Genomic DNA, 23635 nt, shown 5'->3' with positions numbered 1-23635 from the left:
TCCACGTCTTCCTGAAGAAACTTCATTTCTTCCTTCTCGAGGGAATTTGAGGGCGCTGGTTGCAGCAGAGGTCTCTCTCGGATCCAGGAATGTGTTTGGGTAAACACGGGCGAAGTCTCGTCTCGTCCGGCGAGGGGAGTCTTCGATGAGGGGAAAAATTAGTCAAGCTGACTCACAGAGGAACAGAGGTTACCCCTAGCTCAGCCACATGGGAAAGGCATGTGTTTCAGGGCGTGCTCAGTTTTTAAAGGGGTGGTGATGTCATGGCTGCGTCATCAGGACGCTCTGCTGTGCAAGAGCGTCTCCACCAATGAGAGACTGTATGTTGACTATTCCCTGCTGAGGTGGGAAAAACGCAAAGCATCCTTGGAAATGGAGGTTGCAATGGACTCCCATTGTCTGTAAGCAGCATTTTGGCGCTATTCCTTTGTCTCGGGGGAAACAAAAGAAAAAGCATGTCGTGGTTAGGCCTCACAGATTACATGTGGGCATTCTCTGTGTGCCTCATGGTTTGAGGCCCAACAATAACCAGCAGGACAAGGTAATTTGTCCCTTGAAAAATTCATGAGAGTTCTTCCAACAGATCCAATAAAGTCCATGAGGATTGAAGGCCACTGTATTTAAGCCTTTAATGTCTTTAAAGCCGTCATCCACGAAGTGGACATAAGCATACATACTTGAATATCCGCAGTGAAAAATCTGTGAAATGTCCACTGCTTGTCTCTCAGTTTCACGGTTACATGCTGCCTTTTTTCAATCCAGCCAATCACAGAAGAAGAAAGCGCTACCAACAGAGCCTATGGGAGTGAGCTTGTGCATCAAGTAAAAAAGGAGAGAGGAGAGAACAATTATAGCTTAAAGAAAAGAGAAAAAGAATAAGAGAATACACAATAAAGAAGGACAAAGGAGGTACAAGAAGAAACAACAACGGATGAATAAGGGACAAAATACAAAAGGGTATGTTATGGACTAATAACTAGTCTTCCGATTGTTAGCTAGCTATACAGTTAGCTATAACATTTTTAATTGAATATTAATTTTATTTAATGTAATGTATTTAATTCAGTGTTTGCCCTGGAAATGTTTTAGTGGTGGGTGGCTCCTGTTGAGGGGCTGCTACGTTAATGTATGCAGTCACGTCAGGTTGGCAAAAGGACATGTGCAGGTGTTACACCGTATTTGGTGACCCATCAGATTCTGTGACCTGCACTGTTGGAAGAAGTAGTACTCACTTACTTACTTAAGTAAAAGTTTGAATACCACAATATAAAAATACTCCATTACAAGTAAAACTCCTGTAATTCAGATCCTGCATAAGTAAAAGTATACAAGTATTACCAGCTAAATTTACTTAAAGTACAAAAGTAAAAGTTCAAACTTGTTCCACTTCGAGCAGCTACAACAATGCTGTTGTAAAAAAAAAAAATGCTGTTTATGCATTGAGTCATCAGTATTGATAATGTACTTTGTTAAATTTGTATATCAGTCACAAACCGATTTTCAGCTAAATTAGTACTTTTCCTGACGTACTTTAAGTACATGTAGCTGGTAATACTTCCATATTTTACTTAAGTAGGTTTTAAATGCAGGATTTTTACTTGTAAATAAGTATTTTTACATAGTGGTATTGATATTTTTAATTAAGTAAACTGCAGGTCACAGAATCTGATGGGTCACCAAATACAATTTAATACCAAACAGGTGTTTTTGCTGACCCATCAGATTCCATGACCTGTAGTGCCAGGAGTACTCAAATTCTTTACTTAAGTAAAAGTATCAATACTACATTGTAAAAATACCTAATTCCAAGTAAACATCCTGCATTTAAAATCCCACTCAAGTAAAAGTATAGAAGTATTACCAGCTAAATTTACTCAAAGTACTGAAGTAAAACTACACATCTTGCAGAAAATCGTGCTGTGACAGTTATAGTAAATACATTAATACTGATGAGTCAATGCCTATGCAGAATTTTAATATATCAGTCACAGCCCGATGTTCTGCAAAATTAGTAGGCCACTTTTACTATTGTACTTCAATTAAATTTAGCTGGTAATACTTAAATACTCTTACTTAAGTAGGATTTTAAATGCAGGATTTTTACTTGTAAAGAAGTATTTCAACACTGTGGTATTGATACTTTTACTTAAGTAAAGGGTCTGAGTACTTTTTGCACTGCAGGTCACAGAGTCTCATGGGTCACCAAATACAGTGTAACACCTGTTGGGTAAGCACACCCACATGCATCTAAAGTAAGTTGCAGCTAAAAATACTAAGTTGACCAAATATGCAGGTTTTCAGTTATCTTATCAGTTATGTGTTTAGACAGTTGTTTATGCCTAGGCTCATTTCACTGACACATATCTCGACTGAGGAAGTGCCTCGACAGTACAGGAGACTGCATTGTATCTCGCTTCTATGTTTTGTTTTTTTTAATGCAAAAGTCCTCATTCATTATTATTCAGTGATAATTTTCTGTATGTGAACACTGTATGGCAATAATTTAAAATTATTTTAGCATACTCAGCACAAAATGTCTAGATTTAGTGGTGGATTAGTGGTGGGTGGTCCTGTCTACAGGAAACACAATTTGACAACCTCTGCTCTCACAGACTTGCTTAAAATTGTTAACAACATATTTTCTGTAATAGTGATAACAGGCACTAAACATCTGTTTAGAATGTTTTCAAACACTTGAGCACTGATGCGGTACAACACTATGTGTGCAAATTCTGCTGGAAATGATCTAGACCCATCCCAACATCAAAAATGTAGTACTTGTAACCAGCCGTACACTATTACAGATTTTTAAAAAATATGGTAAAATGTAAATGGACTGTACTTGTATAGTGCCTTTCTAGTCTTCCGACCACTCAAAGCGCTTTTACACTACGAATCACATTCACCCATTCACACACATTTATACGCTGAATGGGTACAGGGGCTACCATGCAAGGTCCCAACCTGCCCATCAGAGGAAATCTAATCATTCACACACATTCACACACTGATGGCACAGCCATCAGGAGCAATTAGGGGTTAAGTATCTTGCCCAAGGACACATGGACATGCAGACTGGAGGAGTCGGGAATCAAATCGCCAATCTTCCGATTAGTGGATGACCCACTTTACCTCCTGAGCCACACCCGCCCCTAAATAATGGCTATTTTGTCACATTGCCATTAGGTGAACAGGTGAGGTGTCTGCTAGAAAAGAATAGTGATTGGCTAAACCATAGGTATTCAAGGGTAACAACCAGTGATAACATTAGTGACATATTTGATGGAGATATGTATAAAGAGCTTGCAAAACCTGGGGGGGCCACTACACAGTAAATACCGCCCCCCCATACATAAAAAAGTAGGTTGCCACAGTCTCTTAGTAAGAGACAGTCCAGGAAGGCAGCAGAATGGCAAGCATGGCTACTTTTTTATGCCATTCCATGCTTAAAAGATGTCTTGCCCATGAAGTACCTGTTCCATTTTAGCTTACTTGTAAAAACCATTTACATTCTTTCAGGGGAGTGCATTTCCAAAGAGGGCTTGTGCACTGCAGATTTATTGTTACTTGATCTTGTCTTTCATGTACAGATTTTATATGGAGAAAAGGGCATGACTTTCGATGTCCATCAGTTAAGTCACCTAACTAAAAGTGTAAAAAACTGGGGCCCACTTTGGGCATATTCTGTCCTCTGCTTCGAAAACGGAAATGGAAAACTTGCCAAGCTTGTAAAAAACTGTAAAGGAGTGCCTCTACAAGTAGTGGATAAGTTTATCATGTCCAAAACTATCATTCATTGCAATTATATCCAAGAGAGTACCTTACAACTATGCAGTACAATGACTGAGGCAAACAAACATACCAAGACAGTTGGTAATCTATTTGTTAGGAGCTGCTACTGTCTCTGGGTTGAGTGAAAGGGAAACTACTGCTGTTACTACAAGTTATGGACATCCCTGCTGAGACTGTGTTCAGTGTTTACCAGGTATTAATTGTAAATAGTGAGATGAGTCATTCTGTGGACTATATCAGACCTAAGAGAACAAATGGCACTGTTATACTCCTCTTGGATAGGACTATTGGAGTTGTGTCAATAATTGTCAACTTTTCAACTGGTGGAGTTGAGCATTGTTGTTTTGTATTACTGAACATGATGCATGGTTTGTGTGATACGCAACTGAAACATGGAGGTTCAAGAATATCTCTTGCTCACATAAAGATGTGTGCTTCCAAAGACAACACAGGTTTGTGTGCTATGCACCCTACTGCCATAAAAAGCAAGTGTATACTAATTGACCTCTCAAATGAAATTTGTTCTTTCCCAAACATGACAGAAAGACGATTAAAAGAAATCTGATGACACTTTAACCTGGTTTTAAATCATCTAAGTTAGTAGTCTCTTAAAACTGCCAAAGCAACAACAACCAATTAAAGCTGCAAGAAGCGTTGGTCAGGACCTCGCACTCTGGCCCGTCGGGATCAGATCATTTTGCTTTTTTAACATGAGGGATATTTCTTATAAGTGTGGTGTGCTTTTATTTTGAAAGTTTGATTGACATGTGTACTGTCAGGTGTGTAGAGACAATAAGTAACTGCAGCTGGACCCAGAAAAGTACTCATATATTTGAATGGAGAGTGTGAGTGAACCCACACCTTTTTGAACATTTACTGCTTCCACATAGTTTTAGATACAGACTTCATTTGAACTTTAAATGAGTCACGACACTTTGACCTACAAATTTTGAATTTACATGTTTTTCTCTTTTACTGTTTTTGAGATATTAGAGTTTGACTTTTAAAGTCTTTTCTTGCTCCTCCTGTGATTTTATGAGTGTGTATTGCAGAATGTTTCACAGCCCTGAAGGAGTGACATCACCAGGAGCAGTTGGAGAGGAGGATTTTAGAGAATACTTATTGTGAAATTTCCTCATAAATCCCATTACTTTGGCCAAAACATTAAAAATCATATTTTAGTCGGAAATTTCGTGGCGAATCCATTGATACAGGTTTGAAAGTGGTCAGACTTATAGTTTAGACGTCAGCAGCCTCTGTTTGACACAAAGCTCATGCCCATAGATTGCCTCCCCATTGGTTTACATTGTAAGGTGTGATGTGGCACTGCAACTTTCAGGGCTTATCAAATCCAAATGGTTCGAGTTATTACAAAGTTTTTAACAACTTTTTTTCAGCACAGTGTGATAAGTCATGTATTAAAGATTGAAGCCGATACCATCAACACCCTCGGAGGAGATAGCGTTTGTTCGGGGTCCAAAATTGGAGCAAAGTCTTATTTTGAAAGTCTGATTGTGGACTTCCTGTTGGATTTAGGTCAGAGATGTCAGTGTATGATTTGTAAGTCTTGATGAGACGAATAATTGAGTTTTGGTTTGATCTCTCTACGACATTCCTACAGGCCGTGGTGGCCATTTTAGTTACATAGGCAGCACTAGAGAGCACATTTTGGCACTTTAGGTTTTTTTTTACATTTTATCAAATTTTTCACCAGACCTGATTTGCATGCCAAATTTGGTGAGTTTTTGAGCATGTTTAGGGGGTCAAATGTAGGTGTGATGTCCCGTAATAATAAAGAAAGAAACAAACAAACAAACACACGAAAAACAATACGGTCCTCACCCTTAGGCAAGGACTATTACAGTAGTCCTTGCCTTGACTACTGTTTTACAGTAGTCCTCTGCCTTTTGGGCTCGGTCCCTAAAAATTCTTTCATCACCACCTGATCTGGTCTTAAACCATCTGACTAGTTATACCAGCATGACCATGCTGGTTTGCCATCAACTTACAGCAGCTGACTGCTCACTTCTCAACCAGCTACACAAAACCAGTCTACTAGGTGATCACCAGTTAATCCAGCTTGAACAAGCTGGCCAACCAGGTAAATCCAGCAAGACCAGCTAATGACCAGTTTGAAGCTGGTTCTACCTGGATTTTACAGCAGGGAAGACCAGTTGGTGCAACCCACTCCGGGGACTAGATTTCAACCTAGTCTTTTTTAAAACTAAAAGAAGATAATTAAATTATTTATATTACATAAATTACACGTGACACAACCTTGTGATGTTGAATTTGTTTTCAGGGTGATAAAGAAGCAGAGTTGGGTCTACCTTTCTCCCCTCTCTGTGACCGCAAATCCACCATGGTGGCCCAGTCCCAGATTGGTAAGGTGCACAAACACAATTGATTCTGTTGATGGAATTCACTAGGATTTCACTTGGTTTTAGACCTTATATTCAACACCACAAATCCATTCAATTCATATTTGTCTCTTAACTATTTTACATCATAATTAAGCAAATGTTTGAGAATTGCTCCAACAAATAATTAGTTTATTAAAACAGCTAGTTTATTAAAACAGCTAAAAGGTAATAAAATACATGTTTAGAGTTCTTAGGTTAACATAGGAATGAAAAACAAATACTGGAATGATGTGCATGTTGATGGGATGTCTGAGATTGTTTTGCTCTCTTCTCAAACTACCAATGTAGCCTGAATACATCTAATGATGTCCTGGTACAAAATTAGGGTTAATCTGGTTGGGTTAATGTTTCCTGCAGGATTCATTGACTTCATTGTGGAGCCAACATTCACAGTGCTGACAGAAATGATCGAGAAGATTGTGACACCGCTTATTGAGGAGGCATCTCACTCTGGATTGGCTGGCTTCAGACGTTCTAGGTGACATACACAGGACCTTCACAAACAAACACACACACACACACACACCTGATAATCCTCCTGTTGTCATTCACACTGTTGAGTGACTTGAGCTGTGGTGACATGCACACTTTGTTGTCACACACCTGTGAGTGTGTGACAACAGGCAACTGTTACTTTATATACATATAGTAGGTAGTTATGTACAGTATATATAGCCCGTTCATACATCCGCCGGGTGCACGGGCCAACAGTTACATCTACAGCCTACGGGACACAATTAAACATCTATCTGCATGTTATTTTATTTTAATAATGTGTAATTTACTTGCAATTTGTAGGCTAAATGTGAACTTTCCCAGTGTAAGGCTAATGTTAGCTGGCCAACTACCATCTGTAGCAAACTGTTTAGTTCATTTATCTGTCCATTGTTCATCATCATGTTTTCACTATCACTGACTCATTTTCATTGATTGAACTTTCAACAACAATAATTTGATTATTTGATTTGATTTATTGATTGGGGCAGTGTGCAGTTTTAAACATTAAAGATGCACTGCACCAGAGTTAAAGCTTGAAGCTAATTTGCATCCGTAGTCTCCCATGATCATAACATACAACAGCGCAACAACAAACAGTACAAAGCAAAAAAAACAATAACAAAAAAAACAAACAAAAACAAAACCAAAAAAAACCCCACACCATACAAAATACAAAGCTACACATAACAGCACATCACATACACCCACAATGTCAATTAAAAAATAATATTGTAAACTACACTCAGTGGTCACACAGCTATTTCATCTTTAGTTGATGTTTTAATTTGCCCTTGAATGTATTGATAGAACTACAGTTCTTCATATCATCAGGTAGGACATTCCACTGAGTTGTGGCTTTCACAGAGAAAGCTGACTGCACAAATGCAGTGCAATGAAATGGTATGGTACAATCTTGTATAGAGGATATTCTGGAGGATTTAATAGAACTTACTGAGCGAGTGTACACAAAGTCACATAGTGGAGGAGAGGCCAAACCATTTAAAATTTTATAAACTAGGCACAAATTTGAGAATAATCTAAAATTGTATTTCTCCAGTACCCTACAGTGATGCAAATGCATTGGCCTTTCGTCCAGAGTGTTTAGAGTTTGTTTGTATAAGGACTTGAGGTTTTATGGCTGTTTTGCCAGCCTGCCCCCAACATGTGATGCAATAAGACATATGGGAAAGAATCATAGCATGCATAAATATCTTGGCTGCGTCCAAAGAGAGACAGTTTCTAATATGTCTAAAATTAGCTAAGTTGTACTTTATGGTTTTAACCGTTTTTTTTTAACATGTTTCTTAAAGTTCAAATTTGGATCCAGTGTCACACCAAGATATTTAAAATTAGTAACTATGTCAATTTTTTCATCTTTGATGAAAACATCAGCATTAGGAGGTTGTACTATAGTTTCAGAGAAAAACATACCTTTTGTCTTGTTTACATTTAGACTCAGACATGATTGATCAAGCCAATGTGTGTTCCTTTCCAATGCAATTGTTAGCTTAGCAGCAGCTAACTCAGCTGTTTTTGCATGTGTGTACACGACAGTGTCATCTGCATACATTTCTAGTTCTACATCATGACACTGTTTAGGGAGATCATTAATATATAGGCTAAATCAGGGTTTCTCAACTGGTCTCAGCCTGGGACCCACATTTTCCCATGGTCATTAAGTCGCGACCCACTTTTATAGAATACAAACCAAACAAATTTATTTTTGAAAAATAACCTTCAAAAACACATTTAAACATACATATGCATGCAAAGTGAATTTAAGAGCAATAATTTAAGAAATTGATGAGGAACATGACAACTACATGTATAAAAGTTACTGCAATAAAATTAAATATCAAAACTGCACAAAATAAATAAGGCCACAAAATTAGATATTTCACTTCCCTGCATATCTCTGTTCAGAGTACATTAGTAAGAAACTGAGGAGGACCATGCCAACTGCATGTATAAAAGTTACTACAATAAATTTAAATATCAATAAAATGCATAAAATAAATAAGGCTACAAAACAAGATGCTTTCACCCAACCTGTCTTTTGTGGAAGTCAGTGAGACAGTTGGGCATGTACTTTACTTTTGATCAGAGTTTCAAAATCTGGGGTGACAGTAGACAGAGTTACTCTCAGATCATGCTCAGTGTTCAACCAGTTTCTCTGCTTTGACTTGAGCTGGACCAAGGTAGAAAAGCTACTTTCACAAAGATAGGTCGTGCTGAATGGTAGGATCGTTTTAACTGCAAGAGTGGCGAGAGATGGATACTCAGCCATCACTTCGCTGCACCAGAAGTGGGAAAGGCTTACGTCGCTGAATCTCTTTTTCAGCATCTGGTCACATGACAGCTCCACCAGCTGATGTTCTTCATTGCTTGGCAACATGACGCTTTCCATGTTGACGTTGAAAGGGTCGCGTATCCAGGCATTAACGTTATCTCCGTGTCTCTCTGGGAAGTAGTCGTCAAACCGAGCTTAAATTTTATTGAGATGCACCTTGATCGTTTTTTTCAAGTCATTTTTGGCTGTGGTGCTCAGCTGCTGTGCTTCCTGGCAAGCGTTTGGAAACATGTCTCTGTAAATTAAAGAGTACGGTCTTGACCTGCTCTATGTGAAAAGTGCCTTGAGATGACTTCTGTTGTGATATGGCGCTATATAAATAAAGATTGATTGATTGATTGATGTCCAGTCTGTCTTTGGATAAATGACTTACCCACAGTGTGATCTTTTTCTTGAACGCAACAATTTTGTCTGACTGTTCAAAAATGCTGTGTCCTTTCCCCTGCATAGACACATTTAACGTGTTGAGGTGCTCAAAAATATCAGCAAGATATGCAACAAATGCAAGCCAGGTGTCATTGTCAAACAGTTCAGGATATGAGGAGTTATTCTCTGAGAGGAAGGTGGCGATTTCTGTTTTCAGCTCGTAAAAGCGTGACAAGACCTTATCCCTCAACAGCCAGCACACTTCGGAGTGATACAACACCTGCATATGTTCAGAGCCCAAATCTTTACATAGATTTGAAAAGCAGCGGCTGTTCTTCGCACTCCGTTTTATGTGGTTCACCACTTTGATGACATCTTTCAAAGCTTCATCAAGCACAGGAACCATATTCTTAGCTGCCAGTGCCTCTCGATGCAAAAAGCAGTGGATCCAAGTCGCATTAGGTGCCCTCATCAGAATTTGTTTCACCACACCTGAATGTTTCCCGGTCACGGAGGCAGCGCCGTCAGTTGGGATTCCAACGCAGTATTCCCAGCCCACTGAGCTCAAATACAAGTCCACAGAGTTGAAAATGTCCTCTGCTTTGGCAGTGGTAGGAAGTTCTCTGCTGCAGAGAAATTGTTCCTGCAAATCGCCGTCCCACACGTCTCACATAAACCAGTAAAATGGCGTGGTGAGCTATATCCGTGGATCTGTAATCCATCTGTAATGCGTAGTAAGGGCTTGCCTGGACACGAGCTGTGGTCTGTTGTTTTATGTTACCAGACATGTCTTCAATATGCCGAGCTATAGTATCATTGGTATGGTTTTAAGCTTGTCTGCTGCTGATTGATCCAGCACCTCTCTTACCATGTCCATGGCAGCGGGTAAAATGAGCTCTTTGGCTGTTGTGTGGGGTTTCTTGGCCTTCGCAATACGGTGGGCTACATGGTAAGACGCCTGGAGCGCTTGAACCTCTGAGAGTACTGGCAGTATACTTATTGGTCTGTAGTTACTGGCTTCAAGGCAATCTCCAGATTTAAAAATAGGCGTGACAATGGTACATTTCCAGTCATCAGGGAAAGAGCTGTGTTTAAAAGACAAGTTAATTAAATGAGCAATAGGGGAAGTTAAAATATCTTTGTGTGATTTGACAAACATATTGTAAAAAAAGAAAGCATCTCTACTTTTGGAGCTTTTTAAAGAGCTGATGATTTTGTTTACTTGTAACTCATTAGTCTCTACCAGTTAAAAAACCTGACCTGTAGCATCTATAGGAACAATATCCATATTCATTTTCGTAAATTTTTTTCCTAACTCATATACAGACTCAAGAAAAAAATTATTAAAGACAGAAGCAACAATAAAATGATCTTCAGTTAACTCTCCCTGTACTTTGAGTTTAAAATCTTAAAATTTTTGGTCCCTCCTTGTGAGATTATCAATGTTTTTCCAGATCAATTTACTGTTGCCTTTTGCCTCATTCAAAATATTGAGATAAAAACGAGATTTAGCTTCCCTTAGCTCTTGGATCACTTTGTTCCTTAAACCTTTATAAATCAGCATGTCAGTGTTTCTTCTAGTTTTAATGGCCTTCTTTAGTGCAGCATCTCTAGATTTCATTAGTTTACACAAATTTTCATTAAACCACGGTAAATTGTTTTTATTTTTAGATTTTATCTGTATTCTCACATTAAATCTTTCTCTCACAGAGTTGATTCTGTGAGTAAAAGTATCACAGCCATAGTCCAGATCATCAGAGGACAGTACATCATCCCAGTTCAAGCTGTTAATTTCATTGATAAATTCTTCTTGCTTAGCTCTGGGTATGCATTGAAGGATCATTGTCTTAGTTTCCGTGGTCTTAAATCTACTTTTAGTCAGTTTTCTCGCACACGTGTTAGGTTATGATCTGATAAGCCAGTGATTAAATTATAACTTTTAGTCATTTTTTCTGGTTTGTTAGTAAATATCAGATCAATTTGTGTACTGGAGCATTTTGCAATCCTAGTTGGGTCTTTTACTAGTTTCTAGTTGGAATTTCTCTGTGATCATTTTTAGTTTTTTCCTCTTAGTTTTATCCTCCCAGTTCACATTAAAATCACCCATAAGTAATAATTCTTTGTTAAGATTGCACTCTTTCAAGACTTCTGTGAGTTGATCATAGAAAGTGTCATCTGCAGAAGGGGGCCTATAGATACTTATGATGTTAAAAGACATTTGCTGGGATAACATTATTTTTATCCCAACATATTTTAACGTGTTACCCACATTATAAACCACACATTCACATTTGATGTTGTCTCTCACATAAAAAAGCACCTCTCCTCCTCTTCCATTAGGTCTGTCTCTTCTGAAACATTGGTATCCGCGCACCATGAACACACTTGCAGGAGTTGTTTGTTTCAACCATGTGTCAGTCAGACAGAGAAAGTCCAGATTTGAGTCAGACACAAGATGACTTAGCTGATTGCTCTTTGCAGTAATGCTTCTGATGTTAAAATGTCCACTGAATAGCCCCCTCGGTTTCAGCTTCGGGTCCCGAAGCATGATTGACAGTTTGGAAGGTTTTGAATAACCTCTGCCCCCTCACTGCAGGGTTTTGACACAGTGGTGTCAGCAGCTGGTTTTGTGAGAGAGACACTGGACCTATCAAGGTTTCCACAGCCCAGTAGCGAAAAGTTATTCATTGAGACATCATGCCTTCTGTTAACAAAGTTTAGTCTGCTAAGGGAGAAGCCCGGCTCAGAAAGTTGCTGCTCATTCATCACTGGCACCAGAGGAGACGCAGACACACTCGGGCACAAATCAGCATCGAAGTTCTGCAGCACTCCAGGGGTCACTGGTCCAGGATTTAGCTGAACATCTCCGGAGAGCAGGATCAGCATGAAGAAGAGACCTGCTATTCTCTGAAATGGGGTGGCAGATGACTGGTCCACTGGATCGGTGATTCGCTCTGGTACCTGGGCTCGTCCGTGCCGCAGGACAGAGGAATAGAGTGCAAAATATCCCAGTAAGTTGTGATGAAAACTCACTGTAAGAGCGTCAACTGGCCATGAGCTAGCATTTATCCTAAGCTCAATCACTTGGTGTCCCAGTTGTTTTCCATCAGTGTTGATTGCTTTGGCCAGACAGACACATACAGCAATACAGCAATGAGTACCAACAGTAGTCCAAAAAGCACTCCATGAAACACAGCCTAGGTGTTTTTGCCGATGAAACGCTTTGTACTTTGCACAGTTTTTGACAGGCATGCTCTGTTGTACAATAAACGGCCTTGGATGACAGTCCCAACAGTCCCATGTAGCAATCCCATCCAGGATCAAGGTGGCCAGAGGGTAGAAGCTCCTCTTAAGCCCATCAGCACCGGCACAGTGCACCCAGAACCTCCTCTCAACCTCAGCAGGGAGAAAATGGCCGCCATCCAGGCAGTTAGGAACCCCAGAAAATCCATTTGGCCGGAACCGTTCCCTTCGATGTTGAGAAAGATGTACAGATGGTCTTACTTGATGTTTAGTCTGATGTTTACATTTGAAAACCTGGACTGGCTTGGTAGCAGAGTCGGCAGGGGGGTGAGCTGACTTCTTGAGTCCAGGGTGCATAGAGAGGCTCCAGCATGCGTGGCCAGCAAGGATCTTTTAAGTTTTCTTCTTGTTTTCAAAAAAAAACCAAACTCTTCTGTTAGCTTCTTTAGTGCTGTATCTCCTTTGGAATATTGGTAACAGCAGGTAGCAGTTAGCAGTTGACAGTTAGCTAGTTTTTTTGATTTGAAAAATATATCCAAAGATGATGTTTTCTCTTCTGTTCTTGCTGATCAATGCTATTACTTTTTCTATAGTGTCCTTTCTGAAGATTTTTGAGTGTTAATTTGCAAAATGTTCCACTTTTTTGGTCCAAGTTTGAGATGTAATCAGGAGCTCACTCCCAGTGCAGCCACTCCTCCGGAAAACCTATATGTAAGCCATATGAATCTTACTGTTGTTATTCCATCATGTCAAATTCCGATGTTTGATTTAAGCAATATTACACTAGAGGGTGTGCTTTACCGTCATTGTTGGCACAACAGTGATGCGGTCAGGAACGAGGTGCTTGCGCCGAGTTCTGTAAGCAAGCACCTCGTTCCTGACCGCATGCCGTCATGCCAACTATGACGGTAAAGCACACCCTCTCATGTAATATTGCTTAAATGTCTATACTTTGTTTTTTAGGAAAATCTTGCATAGCATACCTTTAACCTTTAACTTTACTTAGGTCCATTCCATATTCCAGTTTTTTGTTCTCCATTGACATTCCACAACTAAAATTTGCTTAAAATAAGAATTTGGCTGGCAAAATAATCCAGGTAATAATCCAGGCAACAGCCATTACTAGTGGACCGACTGAAAAGAAGTGCGGATGCCCAGCAAAGCAACACAGTGAGACAGCCAACAGCAATTGTTTCAGCATGGTAACATAGCAACTATAGGAAAAGATCACTTGTTTCAAAAGAACGAAAACAAATGTGTATTTTGTTTTATTTGTAGGTTGTTTTATTTAATTAACTGATTAAATGGTGTTTTCATTGCAGTGTATAAAAATTTAATAATGTGTGGTAAAGTTTTATTAATGCCTATAGGCTTACACACACAAGCGGTACAATATAAACTTAGCACAAAAAGTAAGGAAATTTGTGTTTGGTTGATACTTTCTTTGTCGTAACAATGCTTCTTGGCAATAAATCTTATACCGTTTGAAAGCCTGTTTATTTCCTTTTTAAATGGTGCCACATTTGTAAGGAAAAACTGGTACAGGTCTGAATGCTTGACCCATACAGTGAGGGGATCAGATGGCTTTGTTATGCCATATGAGTGTGTTTGTGAATGTGGATGAGTTTGAGTGTGTAAGGATATGTGCTTTTCTCATCTCTGTTCACTGTTTTTTCTGTAAAGCACTTTAGATCAACTGTGTTGTGTTTAAAGCACTATATAAATAAAGTTGACAACTTGATTTAAGCAAAATATCAAAAGTATCAACTATATTTCTTATTCGAACAATTTCCGGAATGTGGAAATCATATGGTTTTTCATAGCACTTTTCTGAACAGCAGATAAAGGCCTATTCCAGGTTTAATGTAACACAATAAATATAAATTAATTTTAATCTACATTGGAGTTTATAAATGTTAACCCACTTAACTTTTTTTCAGCATCATCCAAATCCTAAATTGGCTCACTGGTAATCAAGTTTTACCCATCAACAAGCAGACCAATAGGAATTGAATCTGCTGCTGCGCTGTTCCCCTCCACTGGCTACGCTTACGCTACAGTCACTGACATGGCGGACGCTGTCTTTCCGTCGACAGCCTAGACTTTTTCGCTACTTTCACATTCTTTGATACTTCCCCAAGAGAAGAAGAAGAAGGTAAGAAATAGGTCTAACTACAGTGCATATAAGACTAGAAATGTTTATCGATAATGGCTTAAGAAAGCTAGCTCACCAGCTAAGTAAACTATCGGGAATCAGCACATTTTGACCATGTGCACTAAGTGTTAGTAGTTTAAAGTAAACATCTTAGTTTATGGTTTATCAACAACTTTTTCACATAATAATTAGGCATTTCTTGTTGTGTTGCTGCATTTCAAGTTCATACAGATGACTACAACTGCAGGTGCTGTTTTTTTCTCCCATTTGCTACAGGTGATGATATAAACTACACAGTGGGCCACTCTTCAGAACATGTCTTGCTTTCGATGACCAAGGGAGTTGGTTGACCACATGCTTTGGTATGTCACATCTCACGCATGCAACCTTAGCTTGAGGCTGTTTATGAGTGTGTGTCTGTGGATCTGTGGAGCTTTTACTTACAGAGTTCAGAATTCTACGGAGCCCATCTGGGGTCAGCTGAGAAAAAGAAAGAGCCAAATCTACCCTTTAATCTAGATAAATTGGACTTACTTGCAGTGTTGCCAACTTAGCGACTCTGTTGCTAGATTTAGTGACTTTTCAGACCCCTTTAGCAACTTTTTTTCATAAAGGTGGCTAGTGACATATCTAGCGACTTTTTGGACACTACCTTAACTCCTCTCCTTGAAGGGAGTTGCCAGTATTTCTCGGTGAATGAGTGTTAATTTGGCTCTCTGGATTGACTGTTCAGTGGGTGGGAGAAAGCAGCAGCACGTTCAATGGATCCACTGATTCACTGATCCCCATTGTTTTTATTTTTAAATGATTTAAATGTAAAGTTTTTTTTTTCAAAACAGAGTTAACAATAGTGAATTTATACCAGTGCATGATCATCTCTCTATTCATGATACTTCAGTTAGAATAAAACAGCAAAAAAATGCATAAAACAGTTTTTTTTAATTTTAGAGATATATTTGGATGTATATTGAGCTGTTTGAAAAAATTAGCTAATGATAGTGGTGTAACGGATCGTAGTTGATCTGTGATCCGTACGGATCACCCCCCACGGTTCAGCATGCATGTGAACCGTGGATTAACTGCAAAATTTAATGTTTCATTTAAGACAAAGCAAACAAACAGCAGTGTTGGGACGGGCAGTAGTGCGTTTGGTTATTAGCAATAATTCATAATTATCATAGATAATTATGAATTATGAAAATAAGATATTGTTAACCTTAATCAATAATTCGGGCACCAACAGTTGGATCTATGAGGAACACAGTTGATTATTTGCAATAATTATCAATTATCAAGGATAATTAACTAATTATGACAATTAATAGAATTATTAATATGAATTAACAAATACGGAAACCGGGACCAATAACCAAACCAGGTAGTCTCATAAAAGGAGTTCACCTAAAATGTTAATATCTGAGAGATAACAACATTCAAGGGTGAACAAAGAAGGGTGAATTCGAGCTCTGACTCCTTCAATCAGCCACTTTTCACAATATTACACACAATAATGACAAAAGAACTTCTCTTTAAAGATATAACAGTGTTTATTAAACTTAGCAAAATTAACAAGGTTAACAAATGCTTCATTCAATAAACAACTATCCTAAAATCTAATCCTACCAAACAAAACACAAACAGCTATGTACAGGGTTGGACCCATGCAGGGGAATGCGTGTGTGTGTGTGTGTGTGTGTGTGTGTGTGGGGGGGGGGGCAACAAGATGGCGACGGGGCCTGATGTGGTGACGTCGTTGACGCGAAGAAGGCCAGACCGGACATTACGCCACCTACTGACAACAGAAAGTTAGCCTTATATGACAAACATCATCTGATTCAAATTCTCAAGGTGTGGTCTACAGTTCATATACAGCAACACGATGTTTACTTAATGAGTGTTCTCTAGCACCACATAGTGGACACAGGAAATTATATTTAACTCCTTTGTGCAATGTTCGATAAGAGTCCAGTCCTGAACACATCTGCATGCCTCCAATAAAAGCCCTTTGACTTCACCAAGCCCCGATGTGCCCAAGGGTGTGAGGGCCCGATCATCGCTGCTTGCAGCTTTAATTTAAGCTTGTATTTTCGTTTTGTGCTGGGTAGAGTGGTTGAGAGATTTTCCAACAGTGGGCTAAAATAGCATATGTTATGCCAAAGTATACATGTTGCTCGTGTGTAATCCTGAAAAGTATTAAAAGCTATGTTGATCATCAGATCCTGCATAGACATGAGGCAAATAGTTACTACCCATGCTGCTTTTCAGACTGCAAACAAAAATTTACTAAGTACACTGCCTTAAAAGCTCACATCTATCGTTCCCACAACAGTCCTGTTTCACAGTTGGATGACACACAAAGGTCATTTGTCTGTGATGACGTTAATTGTAAGAGGCAATGCATAGATCTGAGGGATCCTCTTGCACACGTCAAGGTACATTTGAGTAAGCATGAATTAGTATATTGCTCATTCAACAACTGTAACAAGGCATTTAAAGTGAAGTAATCATTTACATCCCATGTTTCAAGATCACATCAACATGAGACTGACATAAATACTAGTCACATACTCTGAGCCATCTGTGTCCTCTCAGATTAAGCCAAGTGAAACTGAAACTAGAATGTGAAAATCAGTCTCAGGTTACAGAAGATATTATTAGGTCTTTGTACATGAGAAATCTATGCCTGTTTTACATCCAACTCCAGGTAAAGTATCTTGTTCTGTCATCGACTATTCAAATGATGAAGAGATCAATGGTTTGAATGACATTGTCATCAGTACACAAAAGACAAAATTAAAGAGACAGAATTAATACTAACATGTCCGATACCCAGAGTCCAGAGAATTTCAGAGTCCTCAGGAAACTGATTTGCATGCTGCATGTAGCTCTCGTCTCTCACTGAATATACCAGAAGACAGTATTTTCAGAAGAACTTTGCCTATGTACATGAAAGAAGACAAGAAAATGGGCACCAATGAACATAGAAGAATCAGTTATGCACAATACATAACCTACACACATAACACACCTGAAGACCTATTCTAAAAGATCCTGTTGTGTGGCAAGAGTATGTAAAGTCTCAAAATCATCTTGTTTCTGATGGCATCTTAAGTTATATTTGTGATGGCTCAGTCTTTAAATAAAATGAGCTGCTTCTGCAAGCAGGTGACATCATTTTAAAACTAATCTTGTATTAGGATGCATTTGAAGTCGTCAATCCAATTGGGTCAGCCAGGAAAAAAACATAAGCTTGTGGGAGTAAACTTCACACTTGGTGATTCTGAGCCATTCCATTGTTCCAGTATTGACAATATGCAGTACTGATGTGCAAAGAGACAGACTTTAAATGCTTTGGTTAGGACACCGTGTTATTTAGAATGTTGTCAGACAGCTTGAAGAACACGGACTTGTGATCACTTCTGGTCATGTGGTTTGAGCAAAAATAATATCAATTGTAAATGACAATTTGGGGTCACACTGCATTGGTGGCTACACACAGAATTTCAGCACTTCCAAGTACTTGGGCAGGTATTTTGAGGTACAAAGAGTTAACTTGAGAATGTGAGTCAGCACTTGTCCTGTACAAACAGTTGATACCTACAAAGAAGCAGTGCAGTTACTGCAGGAGAGTGGTGTGGATGATGTCAAAGGCATATATTGTGACTCAATCTCTAACTCTCCGAATTATTTCCATGTATGTCACTCAGGCCTTCCTCCATGCATTGATCATGACTGGTTTGAGGGAGTTGTAGCTTATGACTTAGTCATTTACATGTGCTATTTTATAAAGATTGAGCATTGGTTCACATACTCTCAGCTGAACAGACGAATCACACAATTTGCCTACAAGGACTCAGATTCCAGCTCATCTCCCTGTCAAATAAGCAAAAAGGCCAACACAATCAGTAGACAAGTAGCCGAGAACTGGTGTCTCCTTAGACTCCTGCCTGTCATTGCTGGTGATAGTTTTCGTCCTTATGACCTAGCGTGGCAACTAGTGATCACTTTGAAAGAACTTGTGGAACTAGTGTGTGCACTCACGATCACCACTGCCCAGGTTGCTTACCTCAACATTGTTGTGGTTGAATATCTAGAAACAAGGAAAGCAGTGTTTTCTTCTGATCATCTAAAACCCAAGCACCACTGTATTCTCCATTTCAAATCACTGATCCTCAAACTGGACCACCTAATACGGCTATGGACAATGAGATGTGAAGGTTAACACTCCTACTTTGAGAAGGATACAAAACTTTAAGAATATCTCGCAAACCAGCACCGACTTCTCCAAACAAACAGCTTGAACTCCTTTTTTGCACCTGTGCTGAGTTCAAAAATCTGAACTCCATATCATGCTCATCTGTACAGTGATGAAGTGCGCAATGTAGTTGAAGCAAACATGTTTACAGAACCAGATTCTGTGTCCACTAAGGTAAACTTTAAGGGTAACCTTTACAAAAGCTGTCTTTTTTCTGCCTAAAATGTGTGTCTGATGATCCGATCAAGTTTGGTCAGATTGAGTGTTTCGATTAAAGATGACAAAGAGGTGTGCTTTCTGGTGACAACGCACACTTCATAGTATTTGTCAAAGTATAGACTCAATGAAGTCAAACAAGCAGCTGAGGATATGCATCTAAAGCATAATGTTGTTCAGTGCTGAGGTTCACAATTAATTTTTGTACTAGTTGAATTTCAGTGTAGAAATGAAGTATATAAGCCAAGGTAACATATGGTAATTATGGTGTAATGTGTAATCCACAATCTGATATCCACTAAACAATAACTCATCATTTGCCCCTTTGGATGGATGGGTGAGTGACCTAACGTCATCCTTCAGTTCTGTGTTCAGCCAAAAGGATTTTATACAGTGAGTAGTGGAGGTGATCAAATCTGGAATCTGTTCAGCTGAGAACCTGAACTATTTCATTTTTCACATTTCATTTGATTTATTGATTGGGACAGTGTGCAGTTTTAAACATTAAAGATGCACTGCACCGGAGTTAGCTCGAAGCTAATTTGCATCCGTAGTCCCCCACAATCAAAACCTATGACAGCATAGCAACAAACAGTACAAAGCAAACCCCCCCCCCACAAAAAAAAAAAAACACAAAACAAAACAATCCCCCCCCCAAAAACAAAACAAACAAAAAAAAAAACAAAATTAAAAACAAAATGCCCTCGCACCTCCATGCATGTCGGGCCACGACGCAATCAAAGGTCTTCTGTCACGGGCATGTAGATGTCTTCAGACCAGGGCTGTTTTCAGACAATGCAAGAAGAAGATAAACATCACTTCCTTTGTCCACTGTTTTGCCTGTTGCTGGGGCTGCTTCACTGAAATTTCATAGGGGGCGCTATTCAGCCAGTTTGCATCACCGATGGAATATTGTCATGTAGACGTGTTCAGGCCAGAACTCTTATCAAACATGTAAAGTTTGGTGCAGACTGGAGCATGTACAATAAAGTTATAGCAACTTCCTCTGTCATGGCGAAGCATCAAATCTCAATGGTGCGAGGATGAGAATTTTCTGCAGGGTGAGACATGTCTGTCTTGCTCACACCTGTGGCATCAAAATTATGAAAGTTTTGGGCCCATTCACTTGAATTTCAATTAGTAAACCAAACTCTTGATGAGTTTGTGTGTAAAACAAACGAATTTCCTAATTTTCATCAGTTTATTTTTAGAAAAGTAAAGACTTTTAACCCACATGACCTGGTCAAAGTTTGATTGAAATGTGTGCGGTCAGGTGTGTAGAGACAATAAGTAACTGCAGCTGGATACAGAAAAATACTCATATATTTGAACGGAGAGTGTGAGCGAACCGCTAGGTGCTTGGGCCCTAATAAAGGAAAAACTGCAGTACAGAGCTACAAATTTTAGTTTTGATTTTATTTTTCTGCAGCACTTTATCACTAAACTGTCACTCTCACTCAATTCAATTCCATTCAACCCCCACACCCTCCTATTCTCTCTCTCTCTCCCTCTCAGTCGTAGGAAATTTTGCCACGAATCCATTGACACAGGTTTCAAAGTGGTCAGACTTATACTTTAGACATCAGAATTATTTGTTTGACACAAAGTCCATGCCGAGAGATTGCCTCCCCACTGGTTTACATTGTAAGGTGTGATGTGGCACTACAACTTTCAGGGCTTACAATATCTAAACCATTTGGGTTATTACAAAGTTTTTAACAACTTTTGTTCAGCACGATGTCATAAGTCATGTATTCAAGTTTGAAGCCGATACCATTAACGCCCTAGGACGAGATGCCCTCAAGTACAAGAAAGTTATTGAATACTGAGAAGAGCCCTTCTGTAGCAGAGAGAGGGGAGGCTATTAGGATTGTGGTTGCTGAAATACTGACAATGCAAAGAAAGCATATGGCTGCATTAACCCTCAGCCAGAGCTTCCTGCTGGTGAAACAAAACAACTGCAAAAGCAAAAACAAGATGAGCTAATGAAGATGTCAATAAATAGAAAGATTGATGGTGGAGACATTTCCCTCACAGGGAAGAGACATATTGTCAGGACTGAAAAGATCCTTAAGGAGTTTAATTTCCTCTTCCAGGAAACTGGAATGAGACTTCATTTTAGGGAACTAACTGGTGTCCAACTTGATGACAGCTTTGAAGAGTCCACAGCCACCAAGTTCAGAAGAATCCTGCATGCTTTCACTTTGTTCAAATTGAGCCATCCAGCAGAACAGGCACTATTCTGAGCCAAACCCTGGCGGGAGGTGATGAAAATGGAAGCTGTACTGATGCTTTTTGCCCATTTCAAAGAGCAGCACGACAAGATGTCCCTCTCTATGACACTTCCATTGCAACTGATGTTGACACAACCAAGCTACCATGGACACCTTGCATTGTGGTCTGTGGTAGGTTGTGCCTAAATATAATTTTCATCTGTCAGCTGAATTACTTATTTTAACATTTTTATGTTTACTCAAGTAATGGGTCAGGAGGAGTGCACCATACACTGTAAAAACAAACATGCTTAGAGCTGAAGAAATTATGTAACAGAATTTTTTGCTGGCCTTTTTACATTTATTTTTACATGGCACAGTTTTTGTTTTGCAGTATAGACACAATATATGTACCTTTTACATATGTATTCAATGTGCATTACACATTGCTTTAGAGATGGCAGAGTTTAAGGTCACTGCTTATGAAGGGTGCTCTAAGAATGGCAGTAAACTGTTTCATTTATCTCAAAGTTAAACTTGATCTTGTTTTTATATTTGCATCATTTTCATCCTAGGGGAGGCCATGAGCCGTATCTAATTTATTTGGGAGTTATAAACAATTTTTTTTTCTTTCCACAAAGCTATTTCTTCATTTTCACACATGACTCTGATTTATTTAATTTACCAATTTTTTCAACTTGAGTGATATGTGTGTGTCACAAATATTTAATCATTAGTTTATTTTCATAAGTTTTCCTATCTTTTGAAGTCATGACAATCTGAAGTCAGGTGTCATTTTTTTTTACTCTGATTAAGGATTATACAGCAACATTACTGTGAAAGTGTGCACTGTGTTTCCTTGTTAAGCTCTAAAACATTTATTCCTTAAAGCTACATTAAGCAATATTAAAAGCATTTTGTTGTAGTAAAATGACCCCTTGCAATGTGAGAGTCATCACTGTGGGTTTTCTTTCCACCATACAATTTACAGCCACCTTGTTATTTCCTGGTTTTAGATTTCTAAATTTCTGTATGGGCCCAAACAAGTTCCTCCGCTGCCCTCCTCTTCACTCCTTTGCCACCTCAACTTCAGTGTCTCTGAAACATTACATTCTGCAGATCAATGTATCCAAATTTCAGATCAGTGGTGCAAGTTCCTGGCGCTGTGACAGAAAAAGTTAATTCAAAGCAGCTTACCTTCTAGCTGAAAGTCTGCAGCCTCACCACATTTTCAAATTGGAGCTGAAAGACAAAATAATCCAAAAAATTCAAGAGCCTTGTGAAAGTGAAATGCATTCCTCATTTCCATCCCAAAAACACATTTTCAACTGTTTGTTTACAGAATCTGAGCTCTCAACACCCTCTAGTGGTCAGAAATCACTTAATGCAACTTTAAGAAAATTTAAATTGTTAACTTTGGTATCTAAAGATAGTGTTTCACTGGCTTCTTAATGTTAGGATTAGTTATCACTCTGAATATCTTATGCTTAAAGGACAATTCTTTTTCCAACCGATGCATCTTCAGAATCAACCCAGGTCAAGGGACCAAAGTCACACAAAAAGACGCTAAAGCCTCATTCCCAAAATTGCCAATTTTGAGTGGAAAGAGTATAGGGTAAGATCACTCCCCCACCAAACGATCGCAGTCATCGGTCAAGCAATAAATCAATATATCATTCAGTCCCAAACTGGCTCCTGTGTCCTGTGTTAGTTTTGGAAACAATAGCAAACCAAGGTGCAGATTTGAATTCTGATTCTTGATTCTGAAGTTATTGACTGTTAATTTTTTCTCCTATTGTGATGATTTGCTTTGCACTGTCATCTGTGTCTGAACAGGCTATAGAAATGCAGTAAAACAGTAAACATCTTCACAGGACACACTGTTGTGGGATACTGACTTTTTTAATGGGATGTACTGTGGTTGTTATGGACATTGAACTTAATATTCCTGGCTGTTTTCCAGCCACAAATAAACATTGTAGCAACCATCTAGAAACAGTGGTTACCAAATGTTGACACTTTGGCAATTACCTAATAAACACCCATCACCTGCTAGGGCTGCGAGATTATGGCAAAAATCATAATCACAATAATTTTGGTCAATATTAATATCATGATTATTTA

General features: G+C 38.9%; 1 protein-coding gene and 1 long non-coding RNA gene across 2 annotated transcripts in view; both read left to right on the top strand.

Moving 5' to 3' along the window:
• The window catches only part of pde1ca (phosphodiesterase 1C, calmodulin-dependent a), a 103609-nt gene that overhangs the window by 63474 nt on the left and 16500 nt on the right, over positions 1-23635 (top strand). The window contains exons 13-14 of the mRNA XM_067578392.1: positions 6095-6176; positions 6573-6693. Of these exons, the coding sequence (XP_067434493.1) occupies positions 6095-6176; positions 6573-6693 (203 nt within the window). The remainder of the gene's footprint in view (positions 1-6094; positions 6177-6572; positions 6694-23635) is intronic.
• On the top strand, positions 15108-22455 carry LOC137173579 (uncharacterized). Its single transcript, XR_010925213.1, has 2 exons — positions 15108-15189; positions 21395-22455. It is a non-coding gene; the product is annotated as an uncharacterized lncRNA (long non-coding RNA).

Source organism: Thunnus thynnus, chromosome 21 (assembly GCF_963924715.1).
Source record: "Thunnus thynnus chromosome 21, fThuThy2.1, whole genome shotgun sequence".
Taxonomy (NCBI): Eukaryota; Metazoa; Chordata; class Actinopteri; order Scombriformes; family Scombridae; genus Thunnus; species Thunnus thynnus.
Note: the sequence above shows the minus strand (reverse complement) of the source record. Positions and strands in the feature narration are given on the sequence as shown.